The sequence below is a fragment of the Neophocaena asiaeorientalis genome, unplaced genomic scaffold (assembly GCF_003031525.2).
Source record: "Neophocaena asiaeorientalis asiaeorientalis breed wild unplaced genomic scaffold, Neophocaena_asiaeorientalis_V1.1 scaffold216, whole genome shotgun sequence".
Lineage (NCBI taxonomy): Eukaryota > Metazoa > Chordata > Mammalia > Artiodactyla > Phocoenidae > Neophocaena > Neophocaena asiaeorientalis.
Genome location: NW_020175825.1, coordinates 306,248 through 327,054, shown reverse-complemented (window position 1 = coordinate 327,054; position 20,807 = coordinate 306,248). Strand labels below are relative to the sequence as shown.

The window sequence follows — 20,807 nt, the reverse complement described above, 5'->3', positions numbered from 1 at the left end:
CCTTGGCAACTTATGCCAATGTTAGGAAAATGTCATACTCAATCCCTGCTTTTTAAATGCCTTGGTAAAATATACCATTTATTAGAAGTCTGCTGATTTTACTAGGAAAATCACTTCAGTTCTGTACCTCATAATCTTCGAATATTGTGGCTGAGTGTACAAACCTCCATTGTATTTCTTTTCCAAATTATTAAGCACTGTGTTGCTAACTATTAGTCTCCTACTTTAAAAAAATCTACTATGACATCTAGATCACTTTTTAGTTGTATGAAAATAACTTAATTATAACACAAGCCTAGAACTTACAGATGCAAGATGACAGAATTCCTAACAAAAGATTAGGCCAAAGATTTTTTAGTGTGGGTGAAGCTGGTTCTTCACTTTGCTTAGTCTGATTGCAAAAATGCTGTTATTAGTTTAGTGCTACTCTAGGAGGATATACATTTAAATATTATTCACATTTGTTAGGCAATTCTGTATTTTGCTTGTTTTTACTGCAACTGTGTACTAGTGCTAATGATACATTTATGGAAATGAGCAATTCATATTTTCAAGAGGGTTTGATTAAACATGTCTTCTTCTAATTTCAATCTCTTAGATGGCTTAAGATTTAACCTTTTAAATGCTCTGAACAACTCTGAATTACAAGATTAGAAGAACCAAAACCTAAAAAAAAAATTTATTATAAATTTTAAACTTGTGGGTCTCAACTGGAGAATGAAGGGACTATATAGTTGTTAATGCTTCCTAGGTGATTCTGATATGCTGTACTCACTGTCCTCTCTCAGCTCTGGTTGAGAAACACTGGCTTAGCAGAAACCAGAACACTTCTTAATGTCACAATAAACAATTTCTAGAGCAATGACTCTAAAACTTTAATGTGCATACAAAGTATCTGGGAATCTTGTTAAAATGAGAATTTGATTTAGTAAGTTAGGTGGCATCTGGGTTTCTGCACTTCTTAAGAGCTCCCAGGTGATGCCAGTACTTTCGGTTTGCAGATATTGAGGAGCAATGTTCTATAGAACAATCACATTTTCATTAGCGTGAGACTGTTATTCTTTGGAGACAGAATAATAAAGCAAGTTTTTAATTAGTCACCGATGTTTTATATACACTGTAGATTAAACCCAGGCAAACCCTTTTGTTTTAAAAAATACTCCATCCTTGCTCACTGCCTAGGAGTGTATAAATAGGGAATAAACACAAACACAAATTGTGCAAATACAGTAAATTTCAAGTATCTGCTGTTTGGAATTATTTACATCATTGCTCCCTTACACCAATCTAGAAGATGGCAAGCCAAATGTATGTAATCAGATGCATGCTGCTTAAAAAAAAAATTCTCGAGAATTAGATCATAACTCTTATTGGATAACACTCCACAATTCACTTAAAAAAAAAAAAGCCATGGTGTAGAGGAAGACAATGACTGAATAAAGCACATTTATTTAAGAGTTCTTTTAATTTTTTCCTCAAACTTTCACTGAATTGTTTTAAAATGAAATCTTAGGACTTACAGACATGTTTCCAAACTAAAATTTATATGATATTCTGCCTCTTTTCAAAAGTAATAATGGGTAGCAGTAATGCTACCATATGTTTGTTTAAATCAACTGGGAAAAAATTATGGAAGACATTATGAAAATAATTACATGAATTTACCTGCTCCTGGATGTTTAGAAATTATAGCTTTGGCCAACACTGTGCCTAGTAGCTTTGAAACTGAAATCCGCACATCATAATTGGAGCCTTCAAAGGATTTAAAACATAGTGTGGCCACACTGTCCAGGTCTGTACTCCACATAAAGACGGCCTCATTCTGAAGTTCAAGGAGACACTGTTCAATCGGGAAAAAAAGAAATTAATGAAAAACAAAATATAAATGTCAGGTTCAGATCTACCTAAGTTGCAGAACCTGTCAAGATCTAGCAAAAATAATACACAAATCCAAAGTCTCTAAATAATGATTGTAGGGACAATAAGTGAATACTTACTAAAAAGTCATAAAAATTATACTATACAAAGCAACGTGTCCACAAAGGGTAGGAGAAAGACCCATTTCTAATTCAGTGGGCTATGAAAAATGTCTGTAGAACCTATCTGTTGGCTATAAGCAATTGTGAGAATAATTCCAACATAAACACTTCACTATATAACCAACTATGTTAAGAAAGCATGATAAAAACAAAACCAAATCATTTTCAAACAACATAAACGGTACATGTAAATTTTACACAATTATAGAGAGGAAGCACAGTGGAATGGAAGGAATACTTAGAGTCTGGTAACTTGAACTCCCCACTTCCAACAATGTGCTGCTAACCACTTGAAGAACCCTGGGAAATTCATATACCTCTCAGGGCCTCAGTCTCCTCATATGTTAAAATGAGATAGTCCTATCTGAATGCCAAGGTTGCAGCTCTAAGATCATGTAGCTGTTACTAGTGTTTTCACTGGAATAAACTGATTTAGTTGTCTTTATGTTAATTTTTAGAAATTCTACTCATTAGACTATTTTACCTTTGCAGCAGCACAACGAACGGCCATGGATCTATCTGTTAAGCAGGATCTAGCAGCTTTATAAACATCCCTGTGGCAAGGTGTAGCAGCAGCTCCCAGTCCACTCAATATGTTTTGCAGACTCAGCATGATCTCATATCGACCTTGTGACTATCAAAGAGGAAAAAATTTAAAGAACAGGAAAAAAAATTCGCTGTGAAGAACAGTATTAAGCATTGAAATTTATCTCATATTAGAGAAATACTCAGATTTTTGTACACACTAACCAACCTATTCTGACATCAAGACACATGAATAACTGCTATTTCTTAGTGTTTACTATTTTAAAAGCGTTACTTGTATATGTTACACTTCAACATAATACGAATTTTATAGGGTTGATGTGCAGATTAAATGAAATTATATGGGAAGCACCAGGCATAAGACTTGCATGTTGTCAAGCACTCAATAAATGGTTGCTATAAATGAGGTAACATGGTAAGAGTGCACGGCCTGCCACCTACTAGCTATATGTCTTTGGGCAAATCTGTTTCTTTATCTTAAAGATAAAAGTTAAATGATTGTTGTGAGGATCAAATGAGTTACTACATGTGAAGTGCTTAGAACAGTGCCTGACACACAGTAAATGCTCAGTTGAGTTCATAGCTATTGATATTTTACCATTTATTGGTTCAAGTATTTTAACTCAGAGGTTAAAAGTCTGGGTTTACATTTTAAAAGACCTGGGTTTGAATCTTGGCTCTGAACCTTAGTAGCTGTGTGACTTTAAGTTGTTCTTACTTATTTCTTCATCTATAAAATGAGGATAAGGGACCTCCCCAGCGGTCCAGTGGCTAAGACTCTGTGCTCCCACTGAAGGGGGCATGAGTTTGATGCCTGGTCGGGGAACCAAGATCTCACGTACTGCACGGCATGGCCAAAAAAAAGAAATGAAAAAATGAAACGAGGATAAGATGAACCCCACTGTGCCAGTGTGAGAAGTAAACAAGCCCCTGTGGGGAAATCATTCACCACAGTGCCTGGACTTAGTAAACACTCAAGAAATAGTAGCTGCTTATATTATGATGTTTTACTAAATGTTCCAAATGCTTTCTATGTCTCAGAAAGTTAAGGCCACTACAGGTAAGTTAAATTTGGAGAAAGATCAAGTATCATTTTCATAGTAATGTTATTAATCTATTTTTGTTCAAAGGAGCATGATAGTAATTATAGGTAGATGTTAACAAAATGAGTCCTAACGGGAAACTTCTTAACTTTCTTTTACGCCAATTTCAAATGCTATTTATCACTACTGGTGTGTATCAAAGGTGGAAATCCCTTTTGACATCTCCAAAACGTTATGGTATCAACTAAATCATAAAGGTAAAAGTGGAGGAGCAATAAAGTACTTAGCAATAACTTTAAATTTTCTTTTTTTAAAAAAATATTAACTTATTTGGTTGCACCAGGTCTTCGCTGTGGCAGGCAGGCTCCTTAGTTGTGACCTGCGAACTCTTAGTTGCAGCATGCATGTGGGATCTAGTTCCCTGACCAGGGATTGAACCCAGGCCCCCTGCATTGGGAGCATGGAATCTTATCCACTGTGCCACCAGGAAGTCCCTAACTTAAAATTTTCTGAAACCTATAGAGTAATCCTCTGTTAATCATGAGGCCTAAAAAGTATACCTTAATCAATGGAGTTAAGAGAAAAAAAAAAGTTTAAAGTGGCGATACCTCAGTAAATAAAAGATCTTACAGACACATCCTTTTAAATAAAACCAGATTTATGGATGTTAACGGTCTCTCCTCATGGTTTGCTGTTAATCTCAACATAACTAAGAATTTTCCAGCCTTCCTGCCATTACTGGCACCTAGTTTCATATCATTGCGGGTGGGAAAGATACTTCATGCGATTTCAGTCTTCTTAAACTTGCCCAGACTTGTTTGGGACCTAATATGTGATCTACCCTGATGAATGCTCTGTGCCCTAGAAGAGGTATGTTTTGCTGCTGTGGGGTGGAATGATCAGGTTACGTCCATTAGGTCCCACTGGTCTAATGTGTAGTTCACTCCAAGGTTTGCATGTTGATTTCTGTCTGGGTGATCTGTCCATTGATGAAAGGGGGGATAACTGCAGTCCCCACTATGACTGTACTGCTGTGTATTTCTCTCTTTAGGTCTGCCAATATTTGCTTTATAATTTAGATGCTCTGAGGGGTGTATAAATATTTACATTGTTATAACCTTTTTTTTTTTTTTTTTTTTTTGCGGTACGTGGGCCTCTCACTGTTGTGGCCTCTCCCGTTGCAGAGCACAGGCTCTGGATTCACAGGCTCAGCGGCCATGGCTCACGGGCCCAGCCGCTCCGCGGCACGTGGGATCCTCCCGGACCGGGGCACGAACCTGTGTCCCCTGCATCAGCAGGTGGACTCTCAACCACTGCTCCACCAGGGTAGCCCGAATTTGGCAGATTTTACATTTGAATTTTCCCATGTTTTATCTTGATACAGTTAAAAAGAAATGTGTGTGATAGGCCAGCATTTTTATAAATTGTTTCAGGGCTGTTTTCTAGACTTTTTCCAAGCAAGGTAAGAACAGGTACTGGTGTGATTTTTTTATATTTAAAGGTGCTAAGTTATCCTTAAATATAAGGTACCACAGACTTAAAATTTTTGATATACAAACATACAAATGCTTTAATTTCAAAACTTGTTAAACTATAGTTGGCAAGAAATTACAGTATATCTTGGAAGTCCAATAAAGAGACAGTTACAAAAACAAAGGGTGTTTCACAATGGTAAATGATGCCAACAAATCAATGAGGCTAAGGCTGACAATATATATCCTGGCCACCGAAAGGTTATCCTGACCCTAGTCATGCTTATGTCCTCCACACTCTTTCCTACCCTGATTTTATTCCTTACACCCTTCTGATGCTGGTACAATACTAATCCATCCATCAGGTATATGGTAGTTACCAACTACATATCTGGATCCTTGGTGACAAGCACTTGCTCTGGCACTAGTAAGTAGTATCAGATGGAAAAGGTGATGCAAGAAGAGGGAGCAGGGATGGGTCTGCCAGAGAAACACCTTAGTTTGTGCCCATTTGAATTTATCTGAATACACAAAAATTTATTGCACTATTGCTTTTCTAATAAAGATTCAATATGCAAAGTACATATGTGCACTACCTAGAAATGTCATTTATGGATATATTCACATACATACTATGTATGCTTGTCATAGGTAAAGCTCTTTTATTGACTCAAGAAACCATAAAGTCTGTATTTACCTCTGCACTCTTCATAGCTTTAAGAATATTGCCCACTGTATCAGTAAAGGTGTTACCCAGTATTCTACCCAACTTCTTATACAAGGAACCCAAACACACCACAGCGGCGCTGGAACGACATTTAAATTAGAAATTAGTCATGAATGAAAAAACAGGAATAAAAGGATCTTAGCACATGTAAAGATGACTACTTAATTTTACTTTTAAAGGATAAAATTTCCCAAAATCTATTCCACTGTTAAATCCTAGGGAATGACACTTAGGTGAGTATCAAATAATTACATTTTCAATACAAGAATTTTAAAAAGATGTATCTTCAACTAATCTAAATCTCAGCCCAAAGATTCCATCCCCTCAAATTTTTTACAAAATAATTTTTAATAGAACTGAGCTTCATATATCGGATAATCAAAGATGGTCTTAAAGATAAAGAACAATGTTCTCATCAAGTCTGAAAACTTTATGGGAAAATACATTCTACTATAAGCTAAAAATTAAATAAACAAAAATTTCTATAATGTTAGTACTATACAACCATACATGGCAAATTGCCTTCTCTAAAAAACAGGTGATAAAATGAACTGAGTCCTACGGAGAAAGAAACTAAGTTGTTCTTTTAGGATCTTAGAAGAGTATTTTCCTATATATTTACTATTAATTTTCACTACTAAGCATTAATAAACTAAAAGAACATACAAAACGTGAAGAATTTAAAATACTTGTGCCTTAAACACTCAACTGCTAAAAATAAATTTTATATATTTTTACATATTTATTTATTTGGCTGCACCGGGTCTTAGTTTTGGCACGTGGGATCTTCGTTGCAGTGTGAGGGATCTGGTTCCCTGACCAGAGATCGAACCCGGGCCGCCTGCATTGGCAGCATGGAGTCTTAACCACTGGACCACCAGGGAAGTCCCTCAACTGCTAAAATTTTTATCAGACAGTTTTGATCCCCAAATCTAAGCTTCAAATATCTAAAGCATTTTTTTTTCTTTTTTTTTTTTTTTCTGTACACGGGCCTCTCACTGCCGTGGCCCACGGGCCCAGCCGCTCCACGGCATGTGGGATCCTCCCGGACCAGGGCACGAACCCGCGTCCCCTGCAGGCGGACTCCCGACCACTGCGCCACCAGGGAAGTCCTAAAGCATTTTTTAAAAGAACTGTTTCTCAGTCCATGGGAAAACGTTAGATCTTTCTGAAAGTTAGATTCTTTAAAAAATGAGTAAAACAATTTGTATTCAGTTTCCTAATAATTATCAAGTAGTTTGGGTTCTTTTTTTTTTTTAATATATATATTTTTATTTGACTGCATTGGGTCTTCGTTGCTGCGCGTGGGCTTTCTCTAGTTGTGGCGAGCAGGGGCTACCCTGTTTGCAGTCCGTGGGCTTCTCACTGAGGTGGCTTCTCTTATTGTAGAGCACGGGCTCTAGGCGTGCAGGCTTCAGTAGTTGCAGCATGCAGGCTCAGCAGTTGTGGCACGGGGACCCTAGAGCACGCAGGCTTCAGTAGTTGTGGCGTGTGGGCTCAGTAGTTGTGGTGCATGGGCTTAGTTGCTCCGCGGCATGTGGGATCTTCCAGGACCAGGGATTGAACCCGTGTCCCCTGCACTGGCAGGTGGATCCTTAACCACTGCGTCACCAGGGAAGTCCAGGGGTTCTTTTTTTTTTAAGACTTATTTTACTGAAGTACAGATGATAAACAATGCTGTGTTAATTTCTACTGTAGAGCAAAGTTTGGGTTCTTTATAAAAATGATACAACAAAGAAGAACTCTTTTATGTTCAGTTTTAACATTTAACTTACAGTTTGGTGGGAAGATAACTTGGAGAATCATCTTTGCTTCGAATAAGTTCATTACATTTATCGATTGTCTCATAAACAGAGAATGTATCTCCAATACTATAAAGAATGGCTAGATTCTTAGCAAGGAGTTTGCGAGTAGGAGGCCCTGGGGAGCTGTTCAACAAAGATAGGAGCTGTTCCACAAGAGTTTTCTGTTTCTCCCTTACATCACTCTAGAAAGGAAGGTAACAAAGATAATTCAAGTCAACATAATTACACATAATCCTCTAATATGATTTTTCTTTCATATAATTAAGAACTAACTAAAAGCCTCTAGAAAAATGCAAAATTATTTTGATTAAATAGTACAAATAAGTTGGTGGCATGGCTATTACACCTCATTAACAGGTAGTTTGTTGCCCTGCTGATATATCCAAAAAATAAATTCTGAACTACAATATACTGGAGTCTTTGTGAACAAAGACAAGGGCTCTATTTTTTCTATGTCCTTCTTCTTAGGTTTGAAAGGTAGAGCAAATTTATATCTTAACTAGAGCTTCTTAGTTCTTAAGCCTCTGCCCAATATATATCTGCATCAATATGCAGCAACCTAAAACCTATCACCAGAGCTGATCTTGTAATGGTTACCTGTTTTACTCAGATCATTTCTAAGTTTAGTGCAATTTTCTTTTTGCAAGCTTATGCATCTAAATGCCGATAGTGTGACTCCATTTTACTTGTCTACGCTCTGAAAAAGGAGTACAGAATATCATCACAGTGGTAATGGTATTCAGGTGCTCCCTGAGGCCTAAACTTCCACCATAAAATATTTGTTAATTTAGTGTATGGATTTTTGTCATTTGTTAAATTCTAAATGTCTCCATGAGTAGTGTCTTTGCACCATTTCTGCATTACATAGGGTGCTGTCATTCTGTAGAATATCTTTATTTTTAGGAGATGTATGCAAAAGTATTAGAAGTAAAGTAGCAACTCACATGGCTCTGTAAATCAGTTAAACATGGCAAAATGTTAACAACTGCTGAATGTCGGTAAAGGGTATGAGTGATTAGTCTTCGCTTTCTGGTAGCCATTTCATAAACTTTTAAAAGGGAATATGTTTACTCAAAGGCTCCTCAATTCTTACTCCCCTTAAAGAGTTCACACTTTTTTTTAAAGTGAAACTCCCATCACATTATTTGGCGCTATACTGCACCAGGATGTCATGCATGTGGAGTGACACGAGGTACAGAAGACAATGATAATGAAATCTAACACAATGTGCTCTGTAGTTAGTTTTTAATATATTTGAAAGTCATACTACAAATACTGGCTAATTTGTTCCTGCTCTTTTGAACAGAAGAAACCTATTTCAATATAAAGTCTTACTAAGGTCTAACCTTCAAAAGCTAATTTAGGCTATACTGGACAGAACTAGAATATCAAATCAAAGGAACTTAAACATTATCTGGCAAGTAAAAAAAAACCTCAAAAAACAGTTTTTGCAATTTTACTCACCCTGCTGGTTGCTAGCAAGAGCTTCTCCAAATATCTCAACCAATCAAAAATAAACTCTGCCTTCTGAACGTCACCCAGTTGATTGTATGCTTCTTCATTCAGCAGTAAGCTATGAGCTAATTCCATTCCTTGCAGAAAATTCTCCTAGCTGGTCACGATTCTTCTCATTAAACTTCAGTCAATATACCTAAGGAAAAAAACCTACAATAGAGGAAAATAATATTTTAAAAGGAGGGTGAAAAGGAACACAATCACAATACTGAAAATCTTCCACAGAAAAGCACAAAGCATAAATGGAGACATCTTTTGTAACAGCTCTAGGGTGAAACTGGGAAGATCCCAATAGTAAACCCTAGTTAACACTGACACAAAACCCCTTTTTTAGAGAGCAGACAGGAAAACAGAGTAGGATTATTGACATTCATATGCAAAAAGTTGCTAAACAGAAGAGACGTTCCATTAAAATTTTGAAAATTTTAAGGTTAGACTACTCAAGATTTTCAGTTTTCTCTGTAGCATAAGCACCTTTTTACTAAAATGGGTCATGGGTACATATTAACAAATGACCAAATATCCAGACCTCCTGCTAAAATTCTATAGTAAAGCTTGATGTCTCCCTGGATCTTTGCCTCCATAAATAACCTGTCATTTACCTGGAGATTCAAGCCAGGAGCAGAGGGACTTATTCCTATTAAAACCTGTTCTCCCAATCTAACAAAGACACTGCCTGAGGCTAGGAGTTTTGGGAAAGAGTCCTATCCCAACAAGTATACATAGTTTCCTTATCGCTGAGAGCCTTGCTGTGAAAGCAAACTCATGTTTCTGAAGGCACTTGGATGGATGCTGTCCAGGGATCACAGCAATAAAGATCATGTCTGCTCTGACCCAGATCCAATGTAGCCTTCACTTCTGTCGCAGGAAATAATCAACATAAGACAGAGGAGGTTTAGTTTTGTTTCAGATTCATGATCATCTCCTGGGTACACTCTAGTTCCTGTGTTGCTTATACACAACACACAAGCATGTGTGCACAACACAGACACACACATCGGACCGGGGCACGAACACGCATCCCCTGCATCGGGAGGCGGACTCTCAGCCGCTGCGCCACCAGGGAAGCCCTGGAATTTTTTATTTCTAGGTGCACGCTCAAGTATATGGCAGTAAAACACCATGATGTCTGTAACTCATTTGCAAATGCTTAAGTACATCAATCAATTAGCCATATAATATGGCAAAATGTTAACAGTTGAATGCTGGTAGTGGGTATGTGAGTAATCATTTTACTGTTCTTCAATTTTTCTGTATTTTTTAAAAGATCACAATAAAAAGTTGGAAAAATTATTTAAGAAGAGAAATTTTTTAAAAAACATAAGTTGGCTTTAAAAAAAATCATTACTACTACTTACAGGAGTAACAGCTATCATCAAGAACATTAAATGACAGAGACAGTACCATATACATATAAGATGGATACTCCTATTCACTGATGTATCAAAAATAATTTTGATACCTTATAAATAAAACTCCAAGCTGAACAGAAACAGGTAATTGGAACTGCACTGAAATACAGACAGAATGCTACAGGTAATTAAACTAAACCATATAAAATACAGAGCTCATATTCCCCTAAATAAATCTCAATCTTTTGTAGAGAAGTCAGCAAGATGTATTAGAAAATCAGATGGGAGAGACATGGGAAGGCTTTTCTGTCCTTTATTTTTTTCTCCAAGAAAGTTTATGGGTATAAAATTACCTAGAGTATCACATCATCATTATTGTTAAATAAGTAAAAGAGCCCCTCTAAAAGACAGTAGTCGCAAACTGGTACACTGTTGGCTAAATTTGGCCTGCAATGTACATACTAGGGAAAAAAATTAGTTACTAACATTTAAACACAAGATTTTACACAAAAATCTGGGTCCATATTCCATACAGCAATGAACGACGGAATCTAAGAGGGGCAGGGACTCTCCATCAGGCACAGTCGCCAGCTAGACTGCCTCATTCATTTACATTATTTGCCAACTTCTATGGGTATTCAAGTTTTCAACCCCTACTCTTTACCTTACTTTCGTCCTCTGGCTTGGGTTAATATCCTATATTTTCACTATGACGCTGCCCCAGAGGCCAAAAGACAGCTTTGATCACCACTGTCTTCTCAAACCTATGTACTGCTTTTAGCCATCTGGGTTGTCCCTCCCTAATTAGTCCTGCCCACACGCCCAGTGCCACCCATGACCTAGCACCAACTGCCCTCAAAACAAAACAGAAGTGCACATTAGATTATTTTCATAAACATCAATTTTGAGGAACAAGAACAATATAAACAACCATGCTAACAAATTTACTTTTATAAAGATAATGTGAATTTTAGCTTCTTGTTTAAAAAACCCTCCTTTGGGCTTCCCTGGTGGCACAGTGGTTGAGAGTCCGCCTGCTGATGCAGGGGACATGGGTTCATGCCCCGGTCCGGGAAGATCCCACATGCCGCGGAGCGGCTGGGCCCGTGAGCCATGGCCGCTGAGCCTGCGTGTCTGGAGCCTGTGCTCCGCAACGGGAGAGGCCACAACAGTGAGAGGCCCACATACCGCAAAAAAAATAATAAAAAACCCTCCTTTACTTTCTTAAATTATCGAAGTGAACTGACCAAAATACATACAATTAAGGATAAAGTTAATAAATGTTACAGAAATAATTTCCAGAAGAAAGCTACTAAGTGTACCGAAGGGGAAAAGCAAGTTTGCACTCAGTATCTATGACTGTGAGAGGAAAAAAAAACCTGAGTATCATAGAGAAAACTTCTTATAACCACCAGGGCAACTCAAAATCTCAAGAATCAAATTACCCTTTTTAGAGGTCATTAGGACTGCTCAAGAGACATTTTTTTCCTTAGGCAGCAGCAATATTGTGGTGTAAAATGATCTATCAAGAAGCAAAATAGCTAACACAATGCAATAATAAATAATTCAGTAAAAGGTTGAGATCATAAGCAGGGCATAAAGTTATCTACAATGCCCTCAATACGTTCCTCATATAAATCACTCCTAAAAGAAGCAGACAATTCACATTGGTAATCCCACATCTAAACCCCCAAATCTAAAATGCACCTGCAATCTCCACATACCTACCATCAGTGAGAGAAGCAAATGCATTTTGCAAATAACAGATGCTCCTGCTCTAACCTACAGTTTCACTTTAGGATGATGAATACAAACGAAGTCAATCTACCGTTATGTTTTAATCTAACCACGACCCTATGGCTATATATACCTGAAGGATGCTTATTTTTCTAGTTTTTCTCTTATTTTCCATTTTTATCTTTGTTGAGATTACAAAGTGATTAGTTTATTAAAAGTGAACATATATATCAATATATTTTTCAAGGTACAGTTATGCTACTTGAAAAAAAGATTCTATCAAACTGTTGTGTGCCAACTGTAATGCCAGCCATTATTTTTGACAGAAACTAATTATTTATTGATCACTCATTATAGTCCAGGCACTACTCCAAGCGCTTTACATTTTCTTGAATAATTAATTCGCAAAACTGTCCTTGGGTAGCTATTTTTATTAGCACTATTTGAAGATGAGGACATTGAGGCACAGAGAAGTTGAGTAGCTTTCCTAAGGTCACACAGAACCTGGTCATACACTTCAGCAATCTGACTCTAGATATATGTGCTTTAACCACAAGATACTATGCTGCTACCCTTTTATCCAATCAAGCCTGTCAAACACCTTGAAGCCAGGCATTTTATTTATTCATTCATTCATTTTTATTGAAATATAGTTGATGTGCAATATTATGATTTGACATACATAATGATTTGACATTTGCAAACATGAAATGATCACCATATCTGTATAGGGTTTACAGAACTATTTTGGGAATATATGCTGAAGTTTATGCAGGGGGGAATAAGTCTCCCTAATCTTTTTGGTCATTTTAGTTTTTTTAAATGATTTATTATGTCATTTTGAAGAGAGAAAAGAGGAAAAAATCACATACATGCAAAGAAAACATCAAACACAAAATAAGATAGGTTTGTCGAATTGGTTTGTTGTTTTTTTCTTTCCAGAGCATTAAAAGACAATTTACAAAATGAATAAGCCACTCAGCAGTAAATGGAACTAATTCCAGAATGTATCAAACAGTTAAAGTTTCGGAATCTTTCTCATACTTAAATTTAAATTACTTTTCTTTGACTCTCAACTCACGTCTCTAAAAGACATCACAACAGCTTCAACTCAGCCTCCAGTCTTTAGCTTCTCAGTTTTGTTCAAAAAGCATACAGTAAAACAAACAAACAAAAAACCTCTCAAGAATCTCCCATACTTCAGGTACATACATAAATCTTTTTAAAATCTATTCCTTTCAAAAAACAAAACAAAACCCCAAAACAGTAATTAGCTTGTTGGGGAAGAAGGAAACTTTCCTCTACCCTTTTAGGTTTTTCTGGATGGTCTAAGATTAAATTGACATGAGACAGATTAACAGCAGAAAAATTTAATTCTGGACATACAGGAACCCCACACACAAGAGGGTCAAAGACCCCAGATACATGAAATGTTGAAAGACAGAAAGGTAAAATAAGGTATTATGCCATTCTAAGCTAAGGAATGGGACAGTGGCCTGGGGCTTCGAAGGGCAGGAAGAGTCATTCACAGGAGGATTAAGAAGAGTAGATGTTTGGTAACTAGGTGTTTGCTCTGACATAGAGATGGGTCTACTTAGATTAAAATTACCTCCAGCAATAACTCTTTTCTGGGAAAAATCCCAAATTTAAATTCTTCTAAGTAGTTATGGGAGGGGCAGTATTTTCTCTTGAACCCACAGCATCTCGACTGCCTTTAGTCCAAAACAATCCTCATGCAAAAGTGACACACTTCGGGCAACTCGTTCTGAATCCCAAGATTTAATCTAGAAAGAAGATGGATCATTCTTTACTGACCTGTTATTCCCTATGACCTGTGATTCAGGATTTGCAAAATTATAGGTTACAAAATAGGAACTCACAAGTTACACAGAGCATTAGATCATAATTAAGATGTTGCCTAAGGAAGGTTGCCCTTGGTAGAAAGAAAATGAGGTCTTTCTGTTACTGTACTTTAAATATCCCTAGGCACAGTCTTAAAGTTGGTTTGCTGACACACTGTATTTCACTGGTTGTAGGGTAAAATGAATATTGAAGGAAATCACTTATAATTCTAGAGTTAACAGTTTCATCTCAATGATTTTAAAATCCTGTCTGTATTCCATTTTTGAATCTGAAATACCTTGCTTCTTCCTACAATAAACTATTTCAAAATTCACCTTAAAAAAAAAGCCTTCCTTCAGGAAGCCTTTCATGATTATACTGTCTTCTCTTGGTATAGCACTTTTTCCATTTATTATAGTTATGCTTCATAAAATGTTTGGCTTCTCTAGCCATCATTTAAATTGTGAGATGCTCCTGGTATTTTTCCAAATCATGATTCAAAAATGTTAACAATGATTATTAGAGTAGTAGCATTATGGGTAATGCTATCTTCTCTAGTCTCCAAATTTTTAATGATTTAAAAACTTTTAAAATGAAACCCTTAGAAACCAATAAATAAACTAAACTTCCGTTAGATTCCTAACTTTTATAATCCGTAATACCATTTGTTAGCATCATCTTCGTAACATCACAAGTAGGAAGGACAAATGTACTGCCTGCTGTAGTTCACGGCAATGCCTTTCACTTTACAGATTCCCAAATCACAAATTGACAACAGTGGCTATTACTCACTGAGCCAGGAACTTTTAGGTGCTTAATTTGTATCACCTCTAATCATCACAAGGAAGAAAGCAAGGAAGGCATTACTCATCCCCATTTTATGGAAGAAAAAACTTACATGCCAATAAACAGTAGAGCTGAAAATGAACCCAGGTCTCTTTAGCAACAAAGCTCATTCTCCTTCCTCAATGCTAGGAAGCCCTTCCACAGGGGGAAAAAAGGAAAAACAGCATTTTTCATTAAGATGTAAGAGACAAAAAGTGTGGAATAAACAGGGCATGGCGGGGTGTGGGGGGTGGGGAGGCATTACTTTATATTTGGGCTCATTCTCTCCCTATTTCCCCCTACACCTTTTAGTAAATCACAAAATAGGTTTCACCTCCCAAGTCCTCCAAGGATAGGGTCAAACAATTAAAAAGGCAGCACTGGGAAAACAGCAAAAGGAACATTACAGATGAGGTTGGTAAACTTAAAATTACAAGCTAAACATGTCAAGACAGTAGACTTATAACAATGCAGACTAGTGGTTCTCAACTCTGGCTTTTTTTTTTTTAATTAAAATAAATGTTTTTTAACATCTTTATTGGAGTATAATTGCTTTACAATGGTGTGTTAGTCTCTGCTTTATAACAAAGTGAATCAGCTATACATATACATATATCCCTATATGTCCTCCCTCTTGCATCTCCCTCCCACCCTCCTTATCCCACCCCTCTAGGTGGTCACAAAGCACTGAGCTGATTTCCCTGTGCTATGTGGCTGCTTCCCACCAGCTATCTATGTTACATTTGGTAGTATATATAAGTCCATGCCACTCTCTCACTTCGTCCCAGCTTACTCTTCCCCCTCCCTGTGTCCTCAAGTCCATTCTATATGTCTGCGTCTTTATTCCTGTCCTGCCCCTAGGTTCTTCAGAACCTTTTTTTTTTTAGATTCCATATATATGAGTTAGCATACAGTATTTGTTTTTCTCTTTCTGACTTACTTCACTCTGTATGACAGACTCTAGGTCCATCCACCTCATTACAAATAACTCAATTTCATTTCTTTTTATGGCTGAGTAATATTCCATTGTGTATAAGTGCCATATCTTCTTTATCCATTCATCTGTCGATGGACACTTAGGTTGCTTCCATGTCCTGGCTATTGTAAAGAGAGCTGCAATGAAATTGTGGTACATGAGTCGTTTTGAGTTATGGTTTTCTCAGGGTATATGCCCAGTAGTGGTATTGCTGGGTCGTATGGCAGTTCTATTTTTAGTTTTTTAAGGAACCTCCATATTGTTCTCCATAGTGGCTATATCAATTTACAGTCCCGCCAACAGTGCAGGAGGGTTCCCTTTTCTCCACACCCTCTCCAGCATTTATTGTTTGTAGATTTTTTGATGATGGCCTCTGGCTGCTTTTAAAATATACTGAAGTTGAGCCTAAACCAACTCAATCAGAATCTCTGGAGGCTGGGGTGCTGTGACAAATGGATTTTTCATTTAATCCTCACATCACCATTATAAAATGGTGACCAGGGGTAGGCTGCAGCTCCACTCACCACCAAAGTCATCCCTCTGCTAGCCAATCACCCCTGATTTTCCAGGAGGAAAATTACGTACAAGTTTTGGAGCAATGGCTTGTAAGAAGCCCACAGCCTGTTTCCTTCTGACTTTGAGTTCATTTTGTTGTCCTTGGAAAAGGCTGTTTTTCTTTAACTAAAAATAACCGAAACGCTTAAAAAAAAACCAAAAAACCTAGCACTATTAATTTATAAGTAAAGAATGCTGAGACCAGATAATTTTAATAGCTGATTATTGTCCCTTACTCTCCTATAATTCATCTATTAAGTTGGGTAAGAAAAATTTAACTTATTATTTTTAGATAAGCCCATAGCAACTGAAACTGCTTTAGAAAATAGCAGGAATACGACAATGAAATTCAAATCTATGATATTAGTATTTGACATGAATTTAGTCTTTCTAGTTCTCTGTAATAGCCCTAAAAATAAATTAGTTAACCATTAGTTAATACTTTAAAATGTGAAGTGTATAATACTGATTTAAGCTCAGTAAGAATTTGATTTAGTTGAGTGATTCAAAATTATACGTACTTTAAAACTAAATATTATAGGGCTTCCCTGGTGGCGCAGTGGTTGAGAGTCCACCTGCCGATGCAGGGGACAGGGTTCGTGCCCCGCTCCGGGAGGATCCCACATGCCGCAGAGCGGCTGGGCCCGTGAGCCATGGCCGCTGAGCCTGCGCATCCGGAGCCTGTGCTCCACAATGGGAGAGGCCACAACAGTGAGAGGCCCGCGTACCGCCAAAAACAAAACAAACAAAAAAAAAAAACTAAATATTATAAATATAAAAATTTCATAGCCAATACTGAGATTTTAGAAAAGCTGATAGATTCATAGTGACAGTACAAACAGATTCCACTCTTTTGGAAAATATAAAGAAGCCATAGAAATATCAAAACCATTTGGCAAAAGCATCAGCTTTTGAAAATTCATGCCAGAGAAAGAAAAAGGAAAATATCACAAGCATAAGTGTTGATTACAGCACTATGAAAAGTGAAAACTGGAAACCCGAAAGTCCAACATTAGAGAAATGGTTAACTTAAGTTTGACATTTTCAAAGAGTATTAGGCTCTTATTAAAAATTATAATTATGGAAACTATAAGTACATAAATCTTAAATGTCGAGGGCATGCCATAGGTAAAGCAGTGTTTCCTAACAAGTGTTTTGTAGAACAATAGTGCCAAAGAATGAGGAAATGAGGATAAGTGTTGTGTGTGAGGGAGCAGAATCCAAATCCAAATCCAAATCATTTGGGGAAATGCCAAGTTGGCAGTTTTCCTTCCTACAGAGGGTCCCCACACATGTAATATGGTAATGTGCACTACGTACTGCCAGGAGGGCGTGTGTGTGTGTGTGTGTGTGTGTGTGTACACACACATACAATATATATTGGGTGGGCAAAAAAGTGCCTTCAGTTTTTTAAGTAAAAATAAAAGACACACTTTTCATTTTCACCAAGAACTTCATTGAATAACGTATTCACCCTTTTGTTCCACTATCTTCTGCCATCTTTCAGGCAACTTCATAATTCCATCTTCTCAAAACTTTTTATCTTCTTGAGAAAAGAACTGTTCCAGGTGCATTTTACAGTCTTCCAGGGAACTGAATTTTTTTCCAATAAGAGAATTTTGCAAAGCCCGAAATCAATGGAAAGCCGAAAGTGCAATATCTGGTGAATACGGCAGATGAATCAGAACTTCCCAGCCAAGCTGTAACAGTTTTTGCCTGGTCATCAAAGAAACATGCGGTCTTGCGTTATCTTGATGGAAGATGATGCGTTTTCTGTTGACTAACTCCGAATGCTTTCTGTTGAATGCCGCTTTCAGTTGGTCTAATTGGGAGCAGTACTTGTTAGAATTAATCGTTTACTTTTACAGAAGCAGCTCATAATAGAGCACTCCCTTCCAATCCCACCATATACATATCACCTTCTTTGGATGAAGTCCAGCCATTGGTGTGGTTGGTAGTGGTTCACTTTGCTTGCCCCACGATCTCTTCTGTTCCACATTGTTGTACAGTATCCACTTTTCATCTCCCATCACAATTTGTTTTAAAAACGGAACGTTTTCATTACATTTCAGCAGAGAATCGCATGTGGAAATACGGTCAAGAAGGTTTTTTTGGCTTAAATTATGTGGAACCCAAACATCAAGTGATTCACATAACCAAGATGGTGCAAATGATTTTCAACACTTGATTTGGATATTTTGAGTATGTCGGCTATCTCCCACCTCGTATTAAGGTTGATGGTTCTCAATTAATGTCTCGATTTGATCGCTAGCAACTTCAACTGGTCTACCCGACTGTGGAGCATCACCCAGCAAGAAATCTCCAGCATGAAACTTCGCAAACCACTTTTGACATGTTCGATCAGTCACAGCGCCTTCTCCATACATTGCACAAATCTTTTTTTGTGTTTCAGTTGTGTTTTTACCTTTCTTGAAATAATAAAGCATAATATGCCAAAAATGCTGTTTTTCTTCCATCTTCAATATTAAAAAGGCTACACAAAAATTCACCAATTTTGATGTATTTTATTATTTTTTATTTTTTTAATAGATCTTTATTGGAGTATAATTGCTTCACAATACCGTGTTAGTTTCTGTTGTACAACAAAGTGAATCAGCCATATGCATACATACGTCCCCATATCCCCTCCCTCTTGAGCCTCCCTCTGATCCTCCATATCCCACCCCTCTAGGTCATCAGAAAGCAGCCAGCTAATCTCCCTGTTCTATGCTGCTGCTTCCCACTAGCTAACTGTTTTACATTCGGTGGTTTATGTATGTCGATGCTACTCTCACTTCGCCCCAACTTCCCCCTCCCACCCATGTCCTCAAGTCCGTTCTCTATGTCTTCATCTTTATTCCTGGCCTGCAACTCGGTTCATCCGTACCATTTTTTTAAGATTCCACATATATGCATTGGCATACGGTATTTGCTTTTCTTTCTGACTTACTTCACTCTGTATAACAGACTCTAGGTCCATCCACCTCACTACAAATAGCTCAATTGCGTTTCTTTTTATGGCTGAGTAATATTCCATTGTATATATATGCCACATCTTCTTTATCCATTCATCCGTCAGTGGACATTTAGGTTGCTTCCATGTCCTGGCTATTGTAAATAGTGCTGCAATGAACATTGCAGTACATGATTCTTTTTGAATTACGGTTTTCTCAGGATACATGCCCAGTAGTGGGATTGCTGGGTCATGTGGTAGTTCTATTTTTAGTTTTTTAAAGACCGTCCATACTGTTTCCCACAGTGGTTGTATCAATTTACATTCCTACCAACAGTGCAGGAGGGTTCCCTTTTCACCACACCCTTTCCAGCATTTACTGTTTCTGTATTTTTTGATAATGGCCATTTTGACCAGTGTGAGGTGATACCTCATTGTAGTTCTGATTTGCATTTCTCTAATAATTAGTGATGTTGAGCATCTTTTCATGTGCCTCTTGGCCGTGTGTATGTCTTCCTTGGTGAAATGTCTATTTAGGTCTTCCACCCATTTTTTAACTGGATTGTTTGTTTTTTTGATATTGAGCTCCATAAACTGTTTGTATATTTTGGAGATTAATCCCTTGTTGTTTCATTTGCAAATATTTTCTCCCATTCTGAGGGTTGTCTTTTTGTCTTGTTTATGGTTTCCTTTGCTGTGCAGAAGCTTTTAATTAAGTCCCATTTGTTTTTGTTTTTATTTCCGTTACTCTAGGAGGTGGGTCAAAAAAGATCTTGCTGTGGTTTATGTCAAAGAGTGTTTTTTCTATGTTTCCTCTTAGAGTTTTATAGTGTTTGGTCTTACATTTAAGTCTTTAATCCATTTGGAGTTTACTTTTGTGTATGGTGTTAGGTAGTGTTCTAATTTCATTCTTTTACATGTAGCTGTCTGGTTTTCCCAGCACCACTTATTGAAGAGGCTGTCTTTTCTCCATTGTATGTTCTTGCCTCCTTTGTTGTAAATTAGGTACCCACGTGTGTGTGGGTTTAGCCCTGGGTATTCTATCCTGTACCGCTGATCTATATTTCTGTTTCTGTGCCCATACCATACTGTCTTGATTACTGTAGCTTTCTGGTATAGTTTGAAGTCACAGAGCCTAATTCCCCCAACACCATTTTTCTTTCTCAAGATTGCTTTGGCTATTTGGGGTCTTTTGTGTTTCCATACGAACTGTAAAATTTTTTGTTCTAATTCTGTGAAGAATGCCATTGGTAGTTTGAAGGGGATTGCACTGAATCTGCAGATTGCTTTGGGTAGTATAGTCATCTTCACAATATTGATTCTTCCAATCCAAGAACATGGTATATTTCTCCAAAGATGACTTATGTCATCTTTGATTCCTTTCATCAGTGTTTTATAGTTTTCTGAGTACAAGTCTTTC

General features: G+C 37.3%; 2 protein-coding genes across 4 annotated transcripts in view; both read right to left on the bottom strand.

Moving 5' to 3' along the window:
• HEATR5A (HEAT repeat containing 5A) overlaps positions 1 to 20,807 on the bottom strand; it is a 112,588-nt gene that overhangs the window by 83,377 nt on the left and 8,404 nt on the right. For all 3 annotated transcript variants that reach the window (XM_024732647.1, XM_024732648.1, XM_024732649.1), the window contains exons 2-6: positions 9,097 to 9,297; positions 7,603 to 7,814; positions 5,798 to 5,906; positions 2,524 to 2,673; positions 1,666 to 1,840 (exon numbers count right to left, since the gene is read on the bottom strand). In XM_024732647.1, the coding sequence (XP_024588415.1) occupies positions 1,666 to 1,840; positions 2,524 to 2,673; positions 5,798 to 5,906; positions 7,603 to 7,814; positions 9,097 to 9,222 (772 nt within the window). In that variant the 5' untranslated portion in view covers positions 9,223 to 9,297. The remainder of the gene's footprint in view (positions 1 to 1,665; positions 1,841 to 2,523; positions 2,674 to 5,797; positions 5,907 to 7,602; positions 7,815 to 9,096; positions 9,298 to 20,807) is intronic.
• The window catches only part of DTD2 (D-aminoacyl-tRNA deacylase 2), a 44,883-nt gene continuing 40,052 nt past the window's right edge, over positions 15,977 to 20,807 (bottom strand). Inside the window, exon 5 of the transcript XR_003001467.1 lies at positions 15,977 to 16,016. The gene's annotated coding sequence lies outside the window, so the exon portion shown is untranslated. The remainder of the gene's footprint in view (positions 16,017 to 20,807) is intronic.